This window comes from Nicotiana sylvestris, chromosome 4 (genome assembly GCF_000393655.2).
Source record: "Nicotiana sylvestris chromosome 4, ASM39365v2, whole genome shotgun sequence".
NCBI lineage: Eukaryota > Viridiplantae > Streptophyta > Magnoliopsida > Solanales > Solanaceae > Nicotiana > Nicotiana sylvestris.
This window is the reverse complement of record NC_091060.1, coordinates 75694445-75714233: the sequence shown is the minus strand read 5'-3', so window position 1 is coordinate 75714233 and position 19789 is coordinate 75694445. Positions and strand designations below refer to the sequence as shown.

The window sequence follows — 19789 nt, the reverse complement described above, 5'->3', positions numbered from 1 at the left end:
AGAGTCAAATTGGAAGAAGGAATCTAGTTTTGGAAGCTTAAGCGGTGAGAATTTGACCGGAATGTGACTTTTGTGTAAACAGCTCCAGAATGAGTTTTGGATGATGTCAGTAGCTTCGTATGGTAATTTTGGACTTAGGCGTGCATTTGGATTCGGATTTGGAAGTCCGTAGGGTAATTTGAGGCATTTTGGCGAAAGTTGGAAAAGTTGAAGTTTGGAAAATGGAGAAGCTTGACCCACAATTGACTTTAGTGATATTGGGGTTGGAATGCAATTCCAAGAGTTGGAGCAGCTCCATTATGTCATTTGAGACTTGTCTGCAAAATTTGGTGTCATTCCAGGTTGGTTTGATTTGTTTCGGCACGAGTTTTCAAAGTTGGAAGATTTGGAAGTTCATAGTTCGATTCATGGCGCGATTCGTGATTTCGGCGTTATTAGATGTGATTTGAGATCTCGAGCGGGTCCATGTTAGGGTATGGCACTTGTTGGTATGCTTGGACGGGGTCTCAGTGGCCCCGGGCGTGTTTCGGACGACTTTCAGATGTTTTGCATAGTTTTGAACAGGTCTAGTTCTGGTGTTTTCGCACCTGCGACCTTGAGCACAGGTGCAGCTCCACTTCTGCGTGAGCCTAGCTGCTTCTACGGCCATGAAGGCCTGGGTGATTGCTCGCTTCTGCGAAGGCTGGGGCGCAGGTGTGGAGGCCGCTTTTGCGGTCCAGCGATCGCACCTGCGATTTATTTCGCTCATGCGACTTCCTTTTTCGCTTCTGCGGTGCCGCTAGTGCTGTTATATATCCGCCGATGCGGTCCCAGGCCTATTAGCAAAGTTTGCAGATGCGGACTTTTTCTCGATGCGGTTCCTTGTCTACAGAAGAGGAAGTTCTGGCAGAAATATTTAAGATGAAGGTTTGGCCATTTTCTTTATATTTTGAGTTTTAGACTTCGGTTTTGGGAGCTTCTTTTTGGGTTTTTCAAACAAATTGATTGGGTAAGTGTCCTTCACCTAGAATTTAATATATTCCATTATTTATCTTTGTTTTTATCAATTTATTTGTGTTTTGAGTTAAGGAAAATGGTGGTTTTTGAAGAAAGTTTTCAAAATGAAAAATCATGATTTGAAGGGTGAAATGGTATCGGAATTAGATAATTTTTGTATGGATGAACTCGTAATGGAATGGGTATTCAGTTTTTGTAAAAATTTCGGGTTTTGAGGTATGAGCCGGGGGTCGACTTTTGGACTGATTTTTGGATTTTGTTAAAGATTTAGACTCTATGATCCGGAATAGCCTTTTATGAGTTTTTTTGTGCTTTGAAATTATTTTGGTTAGATTTGAGCTGTTTGGAGGACTTTTCACCCGAGAAGTTCATTTTAGAGTATCGGTTTGTTGTCTTTGAGGTAAGTATTTTGCCTAACCTTGTGTGGGGGATTTTCCCTTAGTATTTGAGTCTTCTATGTTGATTGTAGTTCGTGCACGTGAGGTGACGAGTGCGTGCTTAGACTTATTTGTAGAAAATTGGCCTTTTAGGGTTCTTAGGTCCTTATATTCACTGTGTATAAAGTTGTTCTTGATATGACTGAGATCCTATTTACTAGTTTCACCTCTACATGCTTAATTTAGAATTAATTACTTTAGGATTCACTCTTATTGCCTATTTGACTCTTATTTGACTTAATTGATGATTCTACCTCTCCTATTGTCATGATATCTCTTCACAACTGCTTATCTTTATTTGAAATTATCATTATCTCCTCCTATGAATTGTTTAGTCTTAATTAAGAGTAAGATTACCCTTCCTCTGTCTATCTTTAACTGAATTGTTGAATATTTTTCGTAATTGCCCAACCTTAAAAGAAGTCTAGATATCACATGTTTTAGTTGACTTGCCCTTATTTGGAACCATTTGACTTGTATTAGTTTTTCCTTGTTGATTAACTGTATATTGTAGAACTGTTGTGGCATATTGTTTCCCTCCTTGTTGAGCCGCTCTCTTTACGCCTAGTTTTTTTTAATGTGGTTATTCCTTGTGAATGAGTTCTACATTTCTTTGTGACTTAAAGTTCTTGAGTTGATTTACTTGTCGTACTTGGTATTATTGTCATTGTTGTTGTAGTACATGCTGTGCTGATGCACAAGGTTTTTGCCATGCTGTAACTGTTATCTCTGTTAGTTGCGCTGCATATTTACTTTGGGATTACGGAACGATATTCCGGTAGATCCCCCTATTCTGCATATTTACTTTGGGACTATGGAACATTATCCTGGTAGATCTCCCTATTCTGCACATTTACTTTAGCACTATGGAACGGTATTCCAGTAGATCGCCCTGCACATTTGTGTTTGGGACTACGGGACGGTATCCTGTGAGATCCCCTGTGGTTATATCTGTGTTCTGAGCTGCTATTCTTCTATGCTTACATTCCTTTAAACATTCTACTTGTTATCCGTTATTTTCCTTATACTTACTAGATAGTACGAAGTATATTAGGACACTTGAACAAGCATACACGTAGGTAAGCACCCTTACCCTTTTCGGATAAGAGGTTTTTCTTGATTTTGCTGAGTATAGACACACACCCTTATTTACTTGCCTTCCATGTGAGAATGGCTCTATTTGGCATGTGAGTCGTCAGTACGGTTATGAGGTGTGATGAGGGCACAAGACGCCAAGTGTTAGGGTTCACGTATTGAGACTCGTATCGTATGATTATGAGATGAGGTGTCATAGGGTGACTTATATCCGAAGAATATTTATTTGAAAAGTTTATATTCAAAAAGTATTTATCTTGAAAGAACTATGTTTGAAGGATATTTATTTGAAGGAAGTATATTTCGGAATGTCCTTATTGGGAAGGATTATATCCTAAAGATTTTTATTCAAAAACTTATGGGGGAAACATTTATACTTGAAGGTTTTGACTAATTGATTGGAGTTTGTTGGTTAAGACCTGATGTGAAAACTATTGTAGTTGTTGAGTTATTACTTATCTTTACTGTATTTGTGATTTCGGATTTGGGTTGTGTTCCCGTTCACTCTTCTGTGTCCTTGTTGCGGTGTTCCGCTGTTACTTGATATTTCCTTCCTTATTGCAGTCACTGTATTGTTAGCCATACTATGTAGTCTTTATATAGATATCATGTTCTGTTGTTCCTATACTTATACTTGTTCAGTTTATTAGACCAGTATGTGTCTTGGCTGCTCCTCGTCACTACTCTACCGAGATTAGTCTTGATACTTACTGGGCACTATTGTGGTGTACTCATACTGCACTTCTACACATTCTTTTGTGCAGATCCTAGTATTGATCATTAGCAGTTGTGCGGACTCTTACCGAGAAGTCAAGGTAACCCTGTTGCTGCGTTCACAGGCTTCAGAGTGACCTTCCTATTTCGTGATCACACTGTTGTATTTATTTCCAAACAGTTGTATTTAGAAGTTGTAGCGAACTCTGTAGAGCTTGTGACTTGTACTACCGGGTTTTGGGAATCATAAATTTTGTAGAGATTTCTACTTCAAGACTGTTAAATTTCATTTAATATCGTTGCATTTCAGTACAAGTTAGGCTTACCTAGTCCCTAAGACTAGGTGCCATCACGATACCCAAACGGAGGGAAAGTTGGGTCGTGACAAGTTGGTATCAGAGCTATAGGTTTATAGGTGCTACGAGTCATAAGCGAGTTTAGTAATGTCTTGCGGATTGATACGGAGACATCTGTTGATAACTATGGATTCTAGCTTATATTACGCTCTCTTCTGCTTAGGTTTTAGATCAAAAATATGTGAAAGTATTCCCGACAACTGTCTTATTGTGCTTGTCTGCAGAGTTTGGTCAAAATGAGGCAAGAAAGTCATAACCAGCTCATAAAGGAGTTAAAACTGCACAAGTTCAAAGCTGAGATAGAAACGCTGACAGCGAAGAAAAAGAGCAGTCGCGGAAGGTTCACCGCTGAGGCGGCCACAATTACGTTGTCCGTGGAATTGAGATTCACAGAAGGTATTTTTGGGTACAATAGAGATAGCTGACCGCGGTAAAATTGCGTGGCAGCTAAATACCTGATGCAGCCACAGTGCAAATTTCGCTAAGAGTGTCGATCAAAGTTCAGAGACCCTGCAAGTCAAGCCTAACTAAGAAGCACGGTCCACATCCAAATTGCACGGCAGCGCTTGATGCAAATGCTAAGGTTGTACTTTTTAAGCTCCCCGTGAAATCAAGTCCAGACCAAGCACAAAAGAGAAGAAAAGTGTTCCGCGCCCGCTTTTGCACGGCCGCGAAAGTCCATGCGCTGAGGCGCCCATTATTTCGCTGACAATGGAATCTTCGTAGGGTTATTTTGTCCAATAATTTGAGCTGTGTATAAATAGATCTTTTTCACATTTTAGGGTATCTTTGGTATCAGGGAGCTCGTGAACAGCTGTACTTTACCACTTTAAGTGATTTTAGAGTAGCTTTAGCTTATATTCTTAGATTTTATTCTTGTAATCAACCTTTATGGCTTATATTTCATCTTCATCTTTGATTTCTACCTTGATTATGAGTAGATAAACCCATTAGCTAGGGTTGTGACCCAAGCCTAGTGTGGGTCTTTAATGGGTCTTCAATTTTAAGTCTTAATTGTTTATGGGTTAGTGATATTTAGCTTGATTCATGCTTTAATTGTAGAATTAGTGGTTGCAAACACTGATTCATGCCTTTATGACTTAGACTTTTCTTGAGAAAGAGGGACTAAGTCTAGAAAAATTAGGCTAACAAGGAGTTGGGATGCATTCAAGAGATTGATAGCCACAATTAAAGGGCTAAACCTAGAGATAGTAATACCCGACTTCAGCCAATTTTACTTATATTGTTTGAACACCCAATTGGGCTTGAGAAAGCCAATTAGGGCAAAGTCACTCAAACTACAGAGAGGTATAGAGTGAGTAACTATGTGTAACAGTTATATCACGGCCCCAAATATAACAAGCTTGTCCTAAATTTAGACCCCCATTAGATACTCGTCTAGGTGTAAGTCACTTCCCTAGTGCTTTTTAACATTTGAGAAAACTCTTACAAAAACATTGTACTTAGATTATTTTCAGCAATCATTAGCATTAAAAGTAGTATAGAAACAAATCCAAGCATGGTTAGAAGTGCAATTAAAAGTAACACGCATAGCTAGATTAGATAGAAACCCAACTCCCAACCAATATTTACTCTTTGTGGTATTCGATCCCGACCCTTTGGGTAAATGCTGCATCGACCACTCCTTACCATTATATAGTGGTATAAGGTTGGAGCTGATCACTTTTTGGTGCCTTTGCCGGGGATCAAACCCGGGTCACCCCCGTGACAGACGAGAATACTTACCACTATACAAAGACTTGCAAAGCAGAAGAATGAAAACCAGTTCAAGAAGTTTATTGAGATGATCAAAAATTTGTCGATCAATGTGCCCTTGGTGGAAGCTCTTGAGCAAATGCTGGGATATGCCAAGTTTATGAAAGACTTGGTAACTAAAAAGAGATCTATGGATTGTGAGACCATCAAAATGATTCATCAAGTGAGTGCCATTGTGCACTCGATGGATCCAAAGCTTGAAAATCCCGACGCATTTTACCATTCCATGTACCATATGGAGTGCAGATTTTGCAAAGGCCTTGTGTGATTTGGGAGAGAGTATAAATTTTATGCCTTACTCTATATTTAAAACCCATTAGCTAGGGTTGTGACCCAACCCTAGTGTGGGTATTTAATAGGTCTTCAATTTTATGGCTTAAATGTTTATGGGTTAGTGATATTTAGCTTGATTCATGCTTTTATTGTAGAATTAGTGGTTGCCAATGCTGATTCATGCCTTTATGAGTTAGACTCTTCTTGAGAAAGAGGGACTAAGTCTAGGAAAATTAGGCTAACAAAGAGTTGGGTGCATTCAAGATATTGATAGCCCCAATTAAAGGGATAAACCTAGAGATAGTAATACCCGACTTGAGCCATTTTACTTGTATTATTTGAACACTCAATTGGGCTTGAGAAAGCCAATTAGGGCAAAGTCACTCAAACTACCGAGAGGTATAGAGTGAGTAACTATGTGTAACAGTTATATCACGACCCCAAATATAACAAGCTTGTCCTAAATTTAGACCACATTAGATACTTTCCTAGGTATAAGTCACTTCCCTAATGCCTTTTATCAGTTGAGAAAACTCTTACAAAAACATTGTACTTAGATTATTTTCAGCAATCAGTAGCATTAAAAGTAGTATAGAAACAATTCCAATCATGGTTAGAAGTGCAATTAAAAGCAACATGCATATCTAGATTAGATAGAAACCCAACTCCCAACCAATATTTACTCTTTATGGTAATCGATCCCGACCCTTCGGGTAAAAGCTACATCGACCACTCCTTGCCATTATATAGTGGTGTAGTATTAGAGATGATCACTTTTTGGCATCGTTGCCGGGGAGATAAATGATTTTGACTATCTATCTGACTAGTTATGTGTCTTGTTTTTCTTTCCTTCTGTTTTACTAACTTGTGTGAGTTAATCGATTCAGCTAAAAAATGGCAAATAATGTTCCTATCGCAAATGTTCTCCTGGGGGAGGAGGTAGATGATAATGGTGAAGATGAGGTGCCTCTAGTACCTCAAGCTCAAAGAAGAGGCCACAAGGCCAATGAAAACATTTCAGACCCTTCCCCAGCGCCTCCACAAGCAGCTTATCGGGTGCTTCCAAATGAAGGTTACGCAAGTGCAATTGTTTCACCTTGGATCTGGGCGAGCAATTTCCAGATTACAAATGTCATGTTGACATTATTGGAGTAAAGAGGGTACTTCACAGGCGCTCCCCATCATGCATATAAACATTTAAAGGGCTTTGTGGATACCTGCTAGGGAAGCAAACAAACAAATGTTTTGGAGGGTGCATTGAGACTGAGATTGTTCACTTTTTCACTTAGAGGGAAAGCTCTGGAATGGTTCAAAAGACTCCTGAACCATTCCATCACTACGAGGGATGAGTTGGCAGACAAGTTTATAGACAATTTTTTCTCACCGGGATATATGGCTGCATTAAGGGATGAGATCTTAGCATTTAAGCAGAACCAAATGAACCCCTTCATGAAATATGGGATAGATATAGAAATATGGTCAAGGAATTCCCCAACAATGATATGACTGAACCAATGATCCAACAGATGTTTTATCGGGGTATAAACACGACCAATCAATGTGTGGTAAACTAGCTAGAAGGGGGTAATTTTATGAAGTCGTCATCTACCGATGCCTGTGACATTCTTGATGAGATGGCTAATACTTCCTCAGCCTGACAGAGTCGGGCGAATGTTCCTTAGGGGGACCCTCATGTCATAAATATTCACAAGGAAATTTAGGACCACGGACAAGCTATAACTGAGTTGACCACAATAATGAACTAGTTAGCCAAAGCACAGTTTCAGCGGATTCAGGGACCAAAGCAAGTAAACGCAATAGAAGGAGTTAATCTATTGGTAAACAAGAGGAGACAGCCTGGTCAACAAATGTAAAGCAATCAAGATCAATTTGAGCAAGGTAGTAGTGGTCACAACCATGATGATGGTTATGGTGAGCAAAGTTAAGAGGTGTTGTATGCCAACAACTATCAAGGACAATGAGGCAATGCTCCAAATAAACAGTGGAGATCGCAAGGGAATAATCATAATTGGGGTAACAATAGCAATTGGGGCGGCAACAACAACTAAGGGGGTTGGAATAACAGTAATCAAGGTAATCAGGGGTCTGGTTTTCAAAGGCTTCCAATGTTTCAACAACCAAACAATCTACCTCTATTTTCGTCCCAAGGTCCTAGCTCGTCCAACAATGAGATGGGTCGGATTGAGTCAATGTTTGAGTAAATGATGAAGAAGAACGCCGACTCCGATGCTCAATTGGCATCCCATAATACTTCTACCTGCAATCTGGAGGTCCAACTTAGCCAGATTTCACATGATTTGAACACTCACCCTAAGAGGAACTACCTAGTGACATGGTAGTAAACCCGAAGGGTGGGAACAATATTGGCCATACGATGGTGATGACCACAAGGAGCGGTAGAGGTGGTGAAGCAAGTACCTCCAAGCAAAAGGAAGTTGTGAGTGATGTTGTTGACGTGCATAATGATGATGATCCAACAGTTGATAAGCAAATGAGTGAAGAGAATGTGAATGGTGAGGTGGGAATTGATATTCATGACAATGAGGGGGAGACTCAAAATGACGTGAACCCATCTAGGGAACACGTGATAGACATACCGAAAATGGTAATGCCTAAAGCAAAGGCTCCTTTGCCAAGGCCTCCTCCACCCTACCCTCAAAAACCTGCAAAGCAGAAAAATGAAAACCAGTTCAAGAAGTTTATTGTGATGATGAAAAGTTTGTCAATCAATGTGCCCTTGGTGGAAGATCTTGAGCAAATGCCGGGATATACCAAGTTTATCAAAGACTTGGTAACTAAAAAGAGATCTATGGATTGTGAGACCATCAAAATGACTTATCAAGTGAGTGCCATTGTGCACTCGATGGCTCCAAAGCTTGAAGATCCCGACGCATTTACCGTTCCATGTACCATTGGGAGTGCAGATTTTGCAAAGGCCTTGTGTGATTTGGGAGCGAGTATAAACTTGATGCCTTACTCTATATTCAAAATTTTGGGTATTGGTCAACCAAGAGCTACTTCAATGAGATTGCAAATGGCGTATAGAACAATGAAGTGGCCGCTTGGTATTATTGATGATGTTCTTGTCCGAGTTGACAAGTTTATTTTGCTTGCGGATTTTATGATTATCGATTGTGAAGTTGACTATGAGGTGCCGATAATATTGAAAAGGCCTTTCCTAGAAATAGGGAAGGTATTGGTTGGTGTGGAAGCAGGGAGCTCACCTTCCGGGTGGGTGATGAAAAAGTTTTCCACATGTGCAAATCAATGAGGTAGCCAAATAGTACTGAGGTTTGTTCTTTTGTGGATCGGGTGGCGGAGGTGATAGTTGATGAAACGAGTGCCATGATCAATTTGGATGATCCTTTGGAAGCTGTATTGTTAAACTATGATGTGACTGAGGATGAAGGCTTGGTAGAGTATGTCAATGCCTTGCAAGGAATGGGTTCTTACTCCCATGATCCTCGTAAACTTTCCTTGGATCTTGAGAATAGAAAGACTCCACCAACAAAGCCCTCCATCGAGGAACCTCCAGTATTGGAGTTGAAGCCTTTGCCTCCCCACCTCAGGTATGACCTTTTAGGTCCTTGTTCAACTTTACGTGTTATTCTTTCTTCATGCCTTACTAACGTGTAGGTAGATGCCACCCTTGAGGTGCTTCAAAGAAGGAAGAGGGCAATTGGAAGAACTCTAGCTGATATTCGGGGGGATAAGCCTCGCCTTTTGCATGCACAAGATTATACTTGAGGATGATGCCAAACCCTTCATGGAACATCAAAGGAGGTTGAATGAAGGTATGTAAAGGTCGTCAAGAAGGAAATTATCAAGTGGCTAGATGCAGGGGTTGTGTACCCCATCTCAGATAGTTCATGGACTTCATCGGTACAATGTGTGCAGAAAAGGGACGGGGTGACTGTGGTCACAAATGAGCAAAATGAGTTTATCCCTACTAGAACTGTCACCGGATGGAGGGTATGCATGGACTACCGGAAGCTGAACAAAGTGACCCACAAAGATCATTTTCCATTGCCATTTCTTGACCAAATGGTGGATAGACTTGCTGGATGTTCCTACTATTGCTTTTTGGATGGGTACTCAGGCTACAACCAGATTATGATTGCACCGAAGGACCAGGAGAAAATCACCTTCACATGTCCGTATGGCACCTTTGCATTTTTACGAATGCCATTTGGTTTGTGTAATGCATCGCCTACTTTTTAGCGGTGCATGATGGCTATATTTACGAACATTGTGGAGGACTTCTTGGAAGTGTTCATGGATGATTTCAGTCTTATGGGTGACTCTTTTGAAGAATGCTTGGGTAATCTTGACAAAGTGTTGGCCCGATGTGAAGAGACAAATCTAATGCTTAATTGGGAAAAGTGCCACTTTATGGTCGAGAAGGGCATTGTCCTCGACCATAAGATCTCAAAGAACGGTATCGAAGTGGAAAAAGCGAAGATTGAAGTGATTTTAAAATTCCCTCCTCCTACTTCCGTCAAAGGAGTGAGGAGCTTTCTTGGGCATGCGAGGTTCTACCGAAGGTTCATCAAGGACTTCTCCAAGGTGGTTAATCCCTTGTGTAAATTGTTGGAAAAGGGTGCAAAGTTTGTGTTTAATGATGAGTGCATGAAAGCTTTTGAGCTTCTCAAGTATAAATTGACTACCACTCACATCATCACCGCACCCAATTGGAGCTTTCCATTTGAGATCATGTGTGATGCTAGTGACGTTGCGGTTGGAGCGGTCTTGGGGAAAAGGGTAAACAAGATGTTTCATCTGGTGTACTATGCAAGCAAAACTATGAATGATGCCCAGGTCAATTATATAGTGACGGAGAAAGAGTTGCTAGGAATTGTGATTGCAATGAAAAAGATTAGGCCTTATCTCACGGGTGTCGAAGTGATTGTTCATATTGATCATGAGACACTCCGTTACTTGATGACCATAAAGGATTCTAAAGCTAGATTGATGAGATGGGTTTTGTTTCTTCGAGAATTTGGCCTAGAGATTATTGATCGGAAAGGGAAGTAAAAAACAAGTGGCGGACCACTTGTCCCGCTTGGAAGATGAGGGGAGACCCAAAGATGGTCTCAAAATTAATGATGCATTCCCGGATGAACAACTCCTCTCAGTATCTTTGAATAGTATGCCTTGGTTCGCCGATGTGGCTAATTTTTTTGTGACCGGCATTATCCCGAGTGAGCTCTCTTCTAACCAAAGGAAGAAGCTTAAACAGGACAGCTCGGAATATTACTGGGATGAACCTTATTTTTTCAAGATTTGTAATGATGGTATGATCCAGAGATGTATTCCAGAAGAGGAGCAAATGAGTATTCTTGATGCTTGCCATTCTAGCCCTACGGTGGTCATCATGGTGGGGCGAGAACTGCTTCAAAGGTTCTTAGCTGTGGTTTTTATTGGCCTAATCTGTATAAATATGTTGGTGAGCTTGTAAAGGGATGTGATGAGTGTCAGAGAGCCGGTAGAATTTCCAAGAAGGATGAAATGTCACTCACTATTATTCTTGAGGTTGACATTTTTGACGTGTGGGGTATAGACTTCATGGGGCCTTTTGTGAGTTCATGTGGCAACACTTACATTCCGGTGGTCGTTGATTATGTTCCAAGTGGGTAGAGGCCGTGGCTTTGCCCAACAATGAAACTCGGAGTGTGGTGGCATTTCTCAAGAAAAATTTCTTCACACAGTTTAGCACTCCTCGGGCAATCATCAGTGGGGGTTCTCATTTCTGCAATAAGGCATTTGACACTCTATTTGCAATGTATGGTGTCAATCACAAGGTATCAACCCCTTGTCATCCTCAGGCTAATGGACAAGTTGAGGTCTCCAACAGTAAGATAAAGAGCATATTGTCAAAAACTGTTAATGCAAATAGGACTAACTAGTCAAGGAAACTGGATGATGCTTTGTAGGATTACATGACTGCTTATAAGACTCCAATTGGTATGTCTCTGTACCGGTTGGTATTTTGGAAAGCATGCCATCTTCTGGTTGAGTTAGAGCACAAGGCCATGTGGGCGCTGAAGAGGTTGAATCTTGAGTGGGATGTTGTAGCAAATCTCCGGGTAGAGCAACTCAATTACTTACATGACAAGTATGCCCGGAGTAAAGAATTCAAGGAGGGTGACTTGGTTCTCTTATTCAACTCTCGGTTACGACTATTTCTGGGAAAGCTCAAGTCAAAATGGAGTAGCCCTTTTGAAGGGGTACATGTAACTCCATTTGGTGCTCTTTATTTGAAGAATAAAAAAGGTAAAGTTTTGAGAGTTAATGGGCACCGAGTCAAACATTATCTGGGAAAAGTTGATGACAGCCATGTTGTGACCTTGATCAATTTCAAATGAGGATGATAACATGTGTCGTGCTGCGATGTTAAATCAGGCGCTTTATGGGAGGAAACCCATGTTTTTTTCTTCCTTTTTGATTTTCTTCTTAGTGTAGGATTTGTTCTGGACTAACTGGTTATGAGATTTGTGTAGGAATTTTTGGTGCAGTACAGGACTAATACTGGAAAATTTGGCTAAGTATGCATTTGGACTGCTGACTGCGCTCACGATTCCGCGGTCAGCGAAAACTTTTTCACGGGGGCGTGATTTGGTAGTGGACGCGGACTTGAAAGGTCCAAAATGTGACCTCTCTTAAGTTTCAACTGCGTCCTCGGTGGCTTTTTCACGGTCAGCGGACCTTATTCCGCCACCATAACCGCGACCACTTTTCCACTCTCAGCGGTAGTGTTGATTCTGCAACTCTTCAAAACAGCAAAAATTCCGCGGCCGCGCCAGGTAGGTCGGTGTGGGCCCTTAGTGTTTTAGTAAAAATAGGAAGGCCCTCCTCCTTTTACCCTTTTCGCACTTTTTACTCTCACCAGAAATAGCCCACTGTTCATCTCCTATAATCTTAGCCCTAATCTGCATAACACTAATCAAAAGTTCATTTCCAACACTCATCAAACAACTAGTATGCTCAAATCATCACATTGTTTTTAAATTTGTGCTTTTGTTTTCTTTTAGTTTAACTTCTTTTTTTTTAAACTAGGGTTTGTGTAATCCCCATAATCTAGGCATTGATGTTATAAATTCATGTGTGTACTTATTGTGTATGTCTAATAGGGGGTGGGTTTGTTCGTTTTAGCACCTAAATTGCCTAATTTGTATGCTAAGTGAAAACCCTAGAGTACCCGTTCATTTTGAATTCCGTGGTCGTGGCCATAATTCTGCGATCAGCGATTATCTAAAATACTGAGTAAAACATGGTTGGTTTTCCTCGGTCAATAGTGTAAATTACGCTATCAGCAGCCTGCTTTATGCGGTCGCGCTTCAATTTTCGCGAACCACAAATGTTTAATTCAGAGAACTTCCAAGATGGGTCTGCTGCCGCGTTCGTTTTTCGCGGACAACGGTGCAGCTTTCACGGCCGTGCCCATTTTTTCGCTCTCAACAGTACCTCAGATTTAGAGATTGGGTAGTCTAATCCCCAACATTTCGTGGACGCGGTGCTTTTTCTGCAGTCTGTGGTTGCCTTTATGCGTCCGCACCTCTTTTTCTACGGTCAGCGGATCCTGATTCTTAGAGGCAGTGTATGCAAGTCCTCTGCTATACTTTATTTCCATGTGCAATGTTTTAGCTTCAACTGCAATGCTTAACCATATGATTGATACATAGTTCTGAATTTGTTTCATGGCTTATTTTCTGCAGACAATGGTCCGATCTAGAGGTGCCGGTGATACACAAAAAGGGAGGGCCGAATCCTCCCGAGGCAGGGGAAGAGGAGGACAAGGAAGGACCAAACTACCACTAGCGGTCCAGAAATCAATAGGGAAGTTGCAAAAAACCATCAAAAATACGGACATAGTCGGATCCCATTCTGTGGGTAGTGAATATGTCCCTTCCTGGGAAGTTTCGAAAGGAGACTCAGTGCCAACCCATATTCTCGTAGACTTCCAAGGGAAATACCAAAAGAGAGACGAGCCTTAACCCCCTTCTTCTCCTGCTTCTTCTGAATCGTGTAATGGCTCAGAGGAAAGTAGTGAGTCTTCAGCATCAGCATCAACTTCCCCTCCTAATAGACCTTTGGACTCACCAGCAAACCCTATTGATGTAGATGTTGAGATCCCTGATAACGGGAGGGGTGGTGACACCCAGACAGGAGGGTTGGAGAGATCAAGAAACCATGTGGTATGGCAAGAATGATTTGTGAGTGAGAAAGACTACCATAAGTTTCGGGAGTGGTGGCCTCAGAGGTCACTTACACATGAGAGGGTTTTCATTGAGCGAGATCTGCTATCGCACAACCCTAATATTAAGAGGCAATTCAATGAGAGAGTTGGGTGGTAGTTCTTCACCAGCAACCTACAAGATGCCAATGAACACTTGGTCAAAGGGTTTTACGCTAATGTCGCCCACATCAAAAAGGGCACATTTTTTACCAAAGTATGGAACAAGAAGATTAAGTTTGATTTCAAGACTTTGAATGATTATGATGGGTTCAATGACGAGGATGAGTCCTTGTATCTGGATAAGGTGTCTATGGATGAGTTAGCCCGCCCGTGGCTTGCATCGGTAATTGCTCTTCCGGGGACTACTCCAGCTTGGCTGACACCTGGGGTCCTGATCTATAGGAACAATTAGAGCTTCGAGGCGAAGGGGTGGGAAACCTTTGTTTGCAGCCAGTTAGACCCTACTACGCATGACAGTGATATGGCGGTCTCCTAAGATATTATTGTGGGGTCTATCATGGTGGGGTACCCGATCAACGTCGGGAATATTATGGCCAGGGTGATTACTAGAGTGGTTAACAAGAATGAGAGCTCATACCCTTTCCTGAACATCCTCTCCATGTACCTGGAGGATCAGGAAGTCGAAGGAAGGGACTTTGACACTAAGGTGAAACCAAAGAGGCCATTCTCCTGGTATAGACTTCATGGTTCACACAACCCTAGGTCCAAGGGCAAAGCCTCTACTTCCACTGGCAAGTCTGAAGAGCTAGGGGTGGTGGCCACTGGTTCCGAGCCTTCCACTGCCATGCCACATCCTCCCTCCGAACCATCTATTTCTATGCCTTCTTCGGTGCCTTCTTCATTAGCATACCCTCTGACTGCACTGATGGTTAACCAGACTCTTTCCTGTATCAATAACTGGATGTAGGCAGCTACATCAAAGTTGTCTGTCCTATCCAGCACAGTGGCAGCTCAGTAAGCTCCGGCATAGCCTCAGGTGCCTGCTTCAATGGAGGAATCACTAAAGGAGCTTCTGGACAACCAGAAGAACTCTTGGACAACCAGAAGCTGATCATGGCCACTTTGGAAGCACAAGGAAAAACTATCAATGACCTGAGAAAACAAACAAATAAAATGAAGAAGACTCGAGCGTCAAATGAGTCATTCAAGCTGCTGAGGAAGGAGGTTGAAAAGATAAGATCAACTGGAGACATCCCATTGGACCTACTCTTGTAGGAGCCAGTTCTAGCAGCTCAGCAGGGAAGGCACCAGAGCAGGAGGCTGACAGAGAGCCCATGAGGAGAGGGGTGATCCCCCAGACTGATGTTTGGAGATTGAGTTGGAGGACCCCGAGGGAGGTGACTCACGACCAGCCATAGGACCCAGCCAGTGCCCCATGCAGACAGAGGAAACATAGGGAGTTTTCTTTACTCTGTAACCCCTCTTTGATCTTATTTTTGCTTTTAGCATTGAGGACAATGCTAGTTTTTATTTGGGGGATGGTCCTATTTTGATTTGATGACTGGAATGTAATTATGATACTTATTTCTCTTTGTCGTTATTTTTCACTTTTGGTATGTATATAACTTTACAATTTATTTTTCACTTTCATTATTTTTCAATTTCGGTATGTATATAAAGTTACCTTTCTATGTATATATTCATTCCCCTTTTATGTGTATTCGTTTCAATCCCCTATTATACATATTCAGTGTACTTTTCGTATTTTACTTTATAACTTCTTTTGAAATTTTCCTTAATAGCATAGCTTCTTATTTCATTCAGTAATTTCTTTTTCAATTTGTAGCTTCTTACTTTTACAAGTTTTCGTGATCAATAAGCCTTTGATTTTCTTAATGTCACGGTTCATTCCAAAGGTGGAATTTGTGTGAACCGGAAAGGCTCTTCCCGATGATGGATGGCATGACAACCTTCTTAAGGGTTTGAGTCTGTTTTCTTTATGTTTTTGTGTAAATAGTAGTAATAAATAAAAGTGTCTCAGACAAAGCTTCGCTTGGGCCTAGCACATTTACCTTTGAACTTATGGTTAGAAACAAATTGATTTGCAAAGAATGGTCTTAGTTGTGACCTTTAGACTCTTGTGTTGACTAAACAATCATCAAGTGGTTTTTAGGAGCCATTTGTGTTGCTCAATCTTAAGTAAGGCTATTGTGGGCCCTCGACTCTGTTCTCTTTAGCAATCCAATAGCTTGTGAGGTGAGGTATTGATTTGCAAGTCCAAGTCCCGTGCCAATAAGTATAGAACTTGCCCTGAATATTTGTCTAGGCAAAATTCTAAGTGTAGCTCGACTTGAGAAATGATTATAGGCTCTCCTTGATCCAAATTGAAACTTGAAAGCATCCATAGCACACCAAATATGATATCCCTAGTTAGCCCCGTTGAGACGAAGCCCTTGTTCTTTCAATAACCATGACACAAGCCTTGATTCGTTCTAAAATGACCCTCTCTTGGCTCTCGATCTTTCCTTAGCACAATTGGCAAAAGAATAAGTTTGGGGGGAGAGACGAGGAATGCAAAAATGATAAAAGGTACAAATGAAGGAAAGGGAAGGCAAAAAAAACCAAAAAGTCAAAAAAGTGAATAAGATAGAAAAATGAAGGGATTCGATAAAAGCAATGATGAAAGGCTTGGAATGATTAGAAAGGAGAAAAATGATTGTCATGAACAAGAAAGAGTGACAGTGTGTCTCTCTAGTCCCCTAAGGAAGAAGAAAATGACTCAAAGAGTCAAGAAAGTGTGAGCCGAAATGAGAAAATAAAGTGCTTAAGGAAAAATGAAACCTTCATAGACCGATATATCCTACCTTGAACCAAAAGCATTCATTACATTCTCGCAAAGTCATATATGATTTCAAGTTGAGTGAGCTTACATCAGTGGTGATTCACATAAGCGGCAAGCTTATGGTACTTAGAGCCGAACTTGTGACCTTTCTTTGAGAGAGATGGGTGTATTTTTTCGCAATCCTTCTTCTGAGTGCTATAATCTAAAGTGAGATCTGATTATGGAGAGTAGAGGAGAAAGAGTTTGGGTTCCACAATGACCTACGTAGTAGAGCGAGCTTCCTTGATAAGTTAAGCCAACTCTTGATGCTCTTGTGTCGCACTAGAGCCATGGTGCTAAAATGGTTGTGTGTTGTTGATAATACATTTGTGTTGACGGTAATTGTTAGTTCCAATAGATGCTTGATGAGGTCACCTTAGAACAACTAAAATTCTCCTTTTTTATCTTGTGGAGGTGGGAATTTCTATGTTTGCTTAAAGAGAAGCAAAAGATTATGTTTTGGGGAGTTGATAACTATGGATTCTAGCCTATCTTATGCTCTCTTTTGCTTAGGTTTTAGATCAAAAATGTGTGAAAGTATTCCCAAAAACTGACTTATTGTGCTTTTCTACAGGGTTTGGTCAAAATGAGACAAGAAAGTCATAACCAGCTCATAAAGGAGTTAAAACTGCACAAGTTCAAAGCTGAGATAAAAGTGCTGACAACAAAGGAAAAGAGTAGTTGCGGAAGGTCCACTGCTGAGGCGGCCACAATTACGCTGTCTGCGGAATTGAGATTCATAGAAGGTATTTTTGGGTACAATAGAGACCACTGACCGTGGTAAAATTACACGGCAGTGGAATACCTGATGCGACCATGGTGCAAATTCCGCTGAGAGCGTCGATCAAAGTTAAGAGACTCTGCAAGTCAAGCCTCACTGAGAAGCGTGGTCCGTATCCAAATTGCACGGCCGTGATTGATGTGAACGTTGAGGTCGTACTCTTTATGCTCCCCGTGAAATCAAGTCCAGACCAAGCACAAAAGAGAAGAAACGCTGTCCGTGCCTGCCTTTGCACGGCTGCGAAAGACCTTGCGTTGAGGCGCCCATTATTTCGCTGACAGCGGAACCTCCATAGGGGTATTTTTGTCTAGTAATTTTAGTTGTGTATAAATAGATATTATTCACATTTTAGGGTATCTTTTGTATCAGAGAGCTCATGAACAGTAATTTTAGAGTAGTTTTAGCTTATATTCTTAGATTTTATTATTGTAATCAACTTTTATGGTATCTTTCATCTTTGATTTATACCTTGATTATGAGTAGCTAAACCCATTAGCAAGGGTTGTGACCCAACTGTGTGGGTATTTAATGGGTCTTCAATTTTAGGGCTTAATTGTTTATGGTTATTGATATTTAGCTTGATTTATGCTTTAATTGTAGAATTAGTGGTTGCAAACACTGATTCATGCCTTTATGACTTAAACTCTTCTTGAGAAAAACGGACTAAGTCTAGGAAAATTAGGCTAACAAGGAGTTGGGGTACATTCAAGAGATTGATAGCCCCAATTTAAGGGTTAAACCTAGAGATAGTAATACCCGACTTGAGCCAATTTTACTTATATTGTTTGAACACCCAATTGGGCTTGAGAAAGCCAATTAGGGAAAACTCACTCAAACTATCGAGAGGTATAGAGTGAGTAACTATTTGTAATTATTATATCACGGCCCCAAATATAACAATCTTGTCCTAAATTTTAGATCTCATTAGATACTCGCCTAGGTGTAAGTCACTTCCCTGGTGCCTTTTATCAATTGAGAAAACTCTTACAAAAATATTGTACTTAGATTATTTTCAGCAATCAGTAGCATTAAAAATAGTATAGAAACAAATCCAAGCATGGTTAGAAATGCAATTAAAAGCAACACACATAGCTAGATTAGACTGAACCCAACTCCCAACCAATATTAACTCTTTGTGGAAATCGATCCCGACCCTTCGGGTAAAAGCTACATCGACCACTCCTTGCTATTATATAGTGGTGTAGGGTTGGAACTAATCATCTGTACTTATCTTCGTGAGGCTATGGAACTATTAGGACAATCTTATTTCCTTCATTCCTATCATGCGAGCTTATTGATCTCGGAGTTTGAACATTTATCAATCCATTCTTTCACCGATGGTGAGGACATGAGATGCAATTATCGATGGCGCTACTCCCGGAGTAGGTGTCTCCAGAGGTAGAGGCAAAGGTCGACGAGGAGTCTGTGCCGCAACCAGAACACCTACTAGAGCAGCAGTTGAAGAGTTGCCAGTAGCTCCAGTTGGGGGTAGGTACTGGAGGCGCCTACTGTTACCACCGGATATCAGAAGACTTTAGCATAGTTCCTGAGCATGTTTGGTACATCAGCTTAGGAGGGGTTTATTCTGGTTGCAGCAGCTACTTCACAGACTGGGGGAGTGACTAAGACTCCCGCCGCCCACACTCCAAAGCAACGAGTTCACATTGGTCAGGTTCTAGGTGTCATGGCGACAAAGCCTATGGTTCTTGTTCAGCCCATGGTCAGGTCAACAGCATCTGAGGAAGGGCAACTTAGATTTGCAAGGTTCAAGAAAATATGACCCTCATGCATTCAGTGGTCTGGCTTCAGAGAGTGCACGGGGTATTGTAGAGGAGTGCCATCGCATTCTACTCACTATGGGTATTGTTGAGATAAGTGGGGTAGCTTTTACTACGTTCCAACTTAAGGGAGCGGGTTATCAGTGGTGGCAGGAATATGAGTTGGGTAGCCCGACCGATGCAGCTTCACCTACATGGGTTCAGTTTTTAGAGATGTTTTTGAGAGAGTTTGTACCTCAGTCCCTTCGTGATGCATGGTGCGCAGAGTTTGAGCAGTTGTGCTAGGGCACTATGTCAGTAATAGAATATACTATCAGATTCAGTGATTTGGCCAGACATACACCTGCCTTGGTCACTAAATTTAGAAAGCGAGTCCGTAGATTCGTTGAGGGGCTCAGGAATTGTATTCGATTCAGCATGGCTCGGGAGTTGGAATCAGATGTTTTCTTTTAGTAGGTGGTAGTGATTGCTCGCCGGTTTGAGG

The 19789-nt window shown here is 41.2% G+C and overlaps 1 protein-coding gene across 1 annotated transcript; it reads left to right on the top strand.

The window, feature by feature from the left end:
- Positions 1–8042: 8042 nt before the first annotated feature.
- On the top strand, positions 8043–9889 carry LOC138889712 (uncharacterized). The gene is made up of 3 exons (XM_070173047.1): positions 8043–8861; positions 8945–9237; positions 9463–9889. Exons 1-3 carry the CDS (start codon positions 8043–8045, stop codon positions 9887–9889), a joined length of 1539 nt encoding a protein of 512 aa, XP_070029148.1.
- Positions 9890–19789: the final 9900 nt, after the last annotated feature.

Coding starts and splice junctions, on each gene's coding strand:
- LOC138889712 (XM_070173047.1), top strand. CDS start 8,043: ATGGTGATGACCACAAGGAGCGGTAGAGGTGGTGAAGCAAGTACCTCC. Junction 8,862..8,944: donor CTTTCCTAGAAATAGGGAAG/GTATTGGTTGGT, acceptor TCAATGAGGTAG/CCAAATAGTACTGAGGTTTG. Junction 9,238..9,462: donor CCTTTGCCTCCCCACCTCAG/GTATGACCTTTT, acceptor GGTTGAATGAAG/GTATGTAAAGGTCGTCAAGA.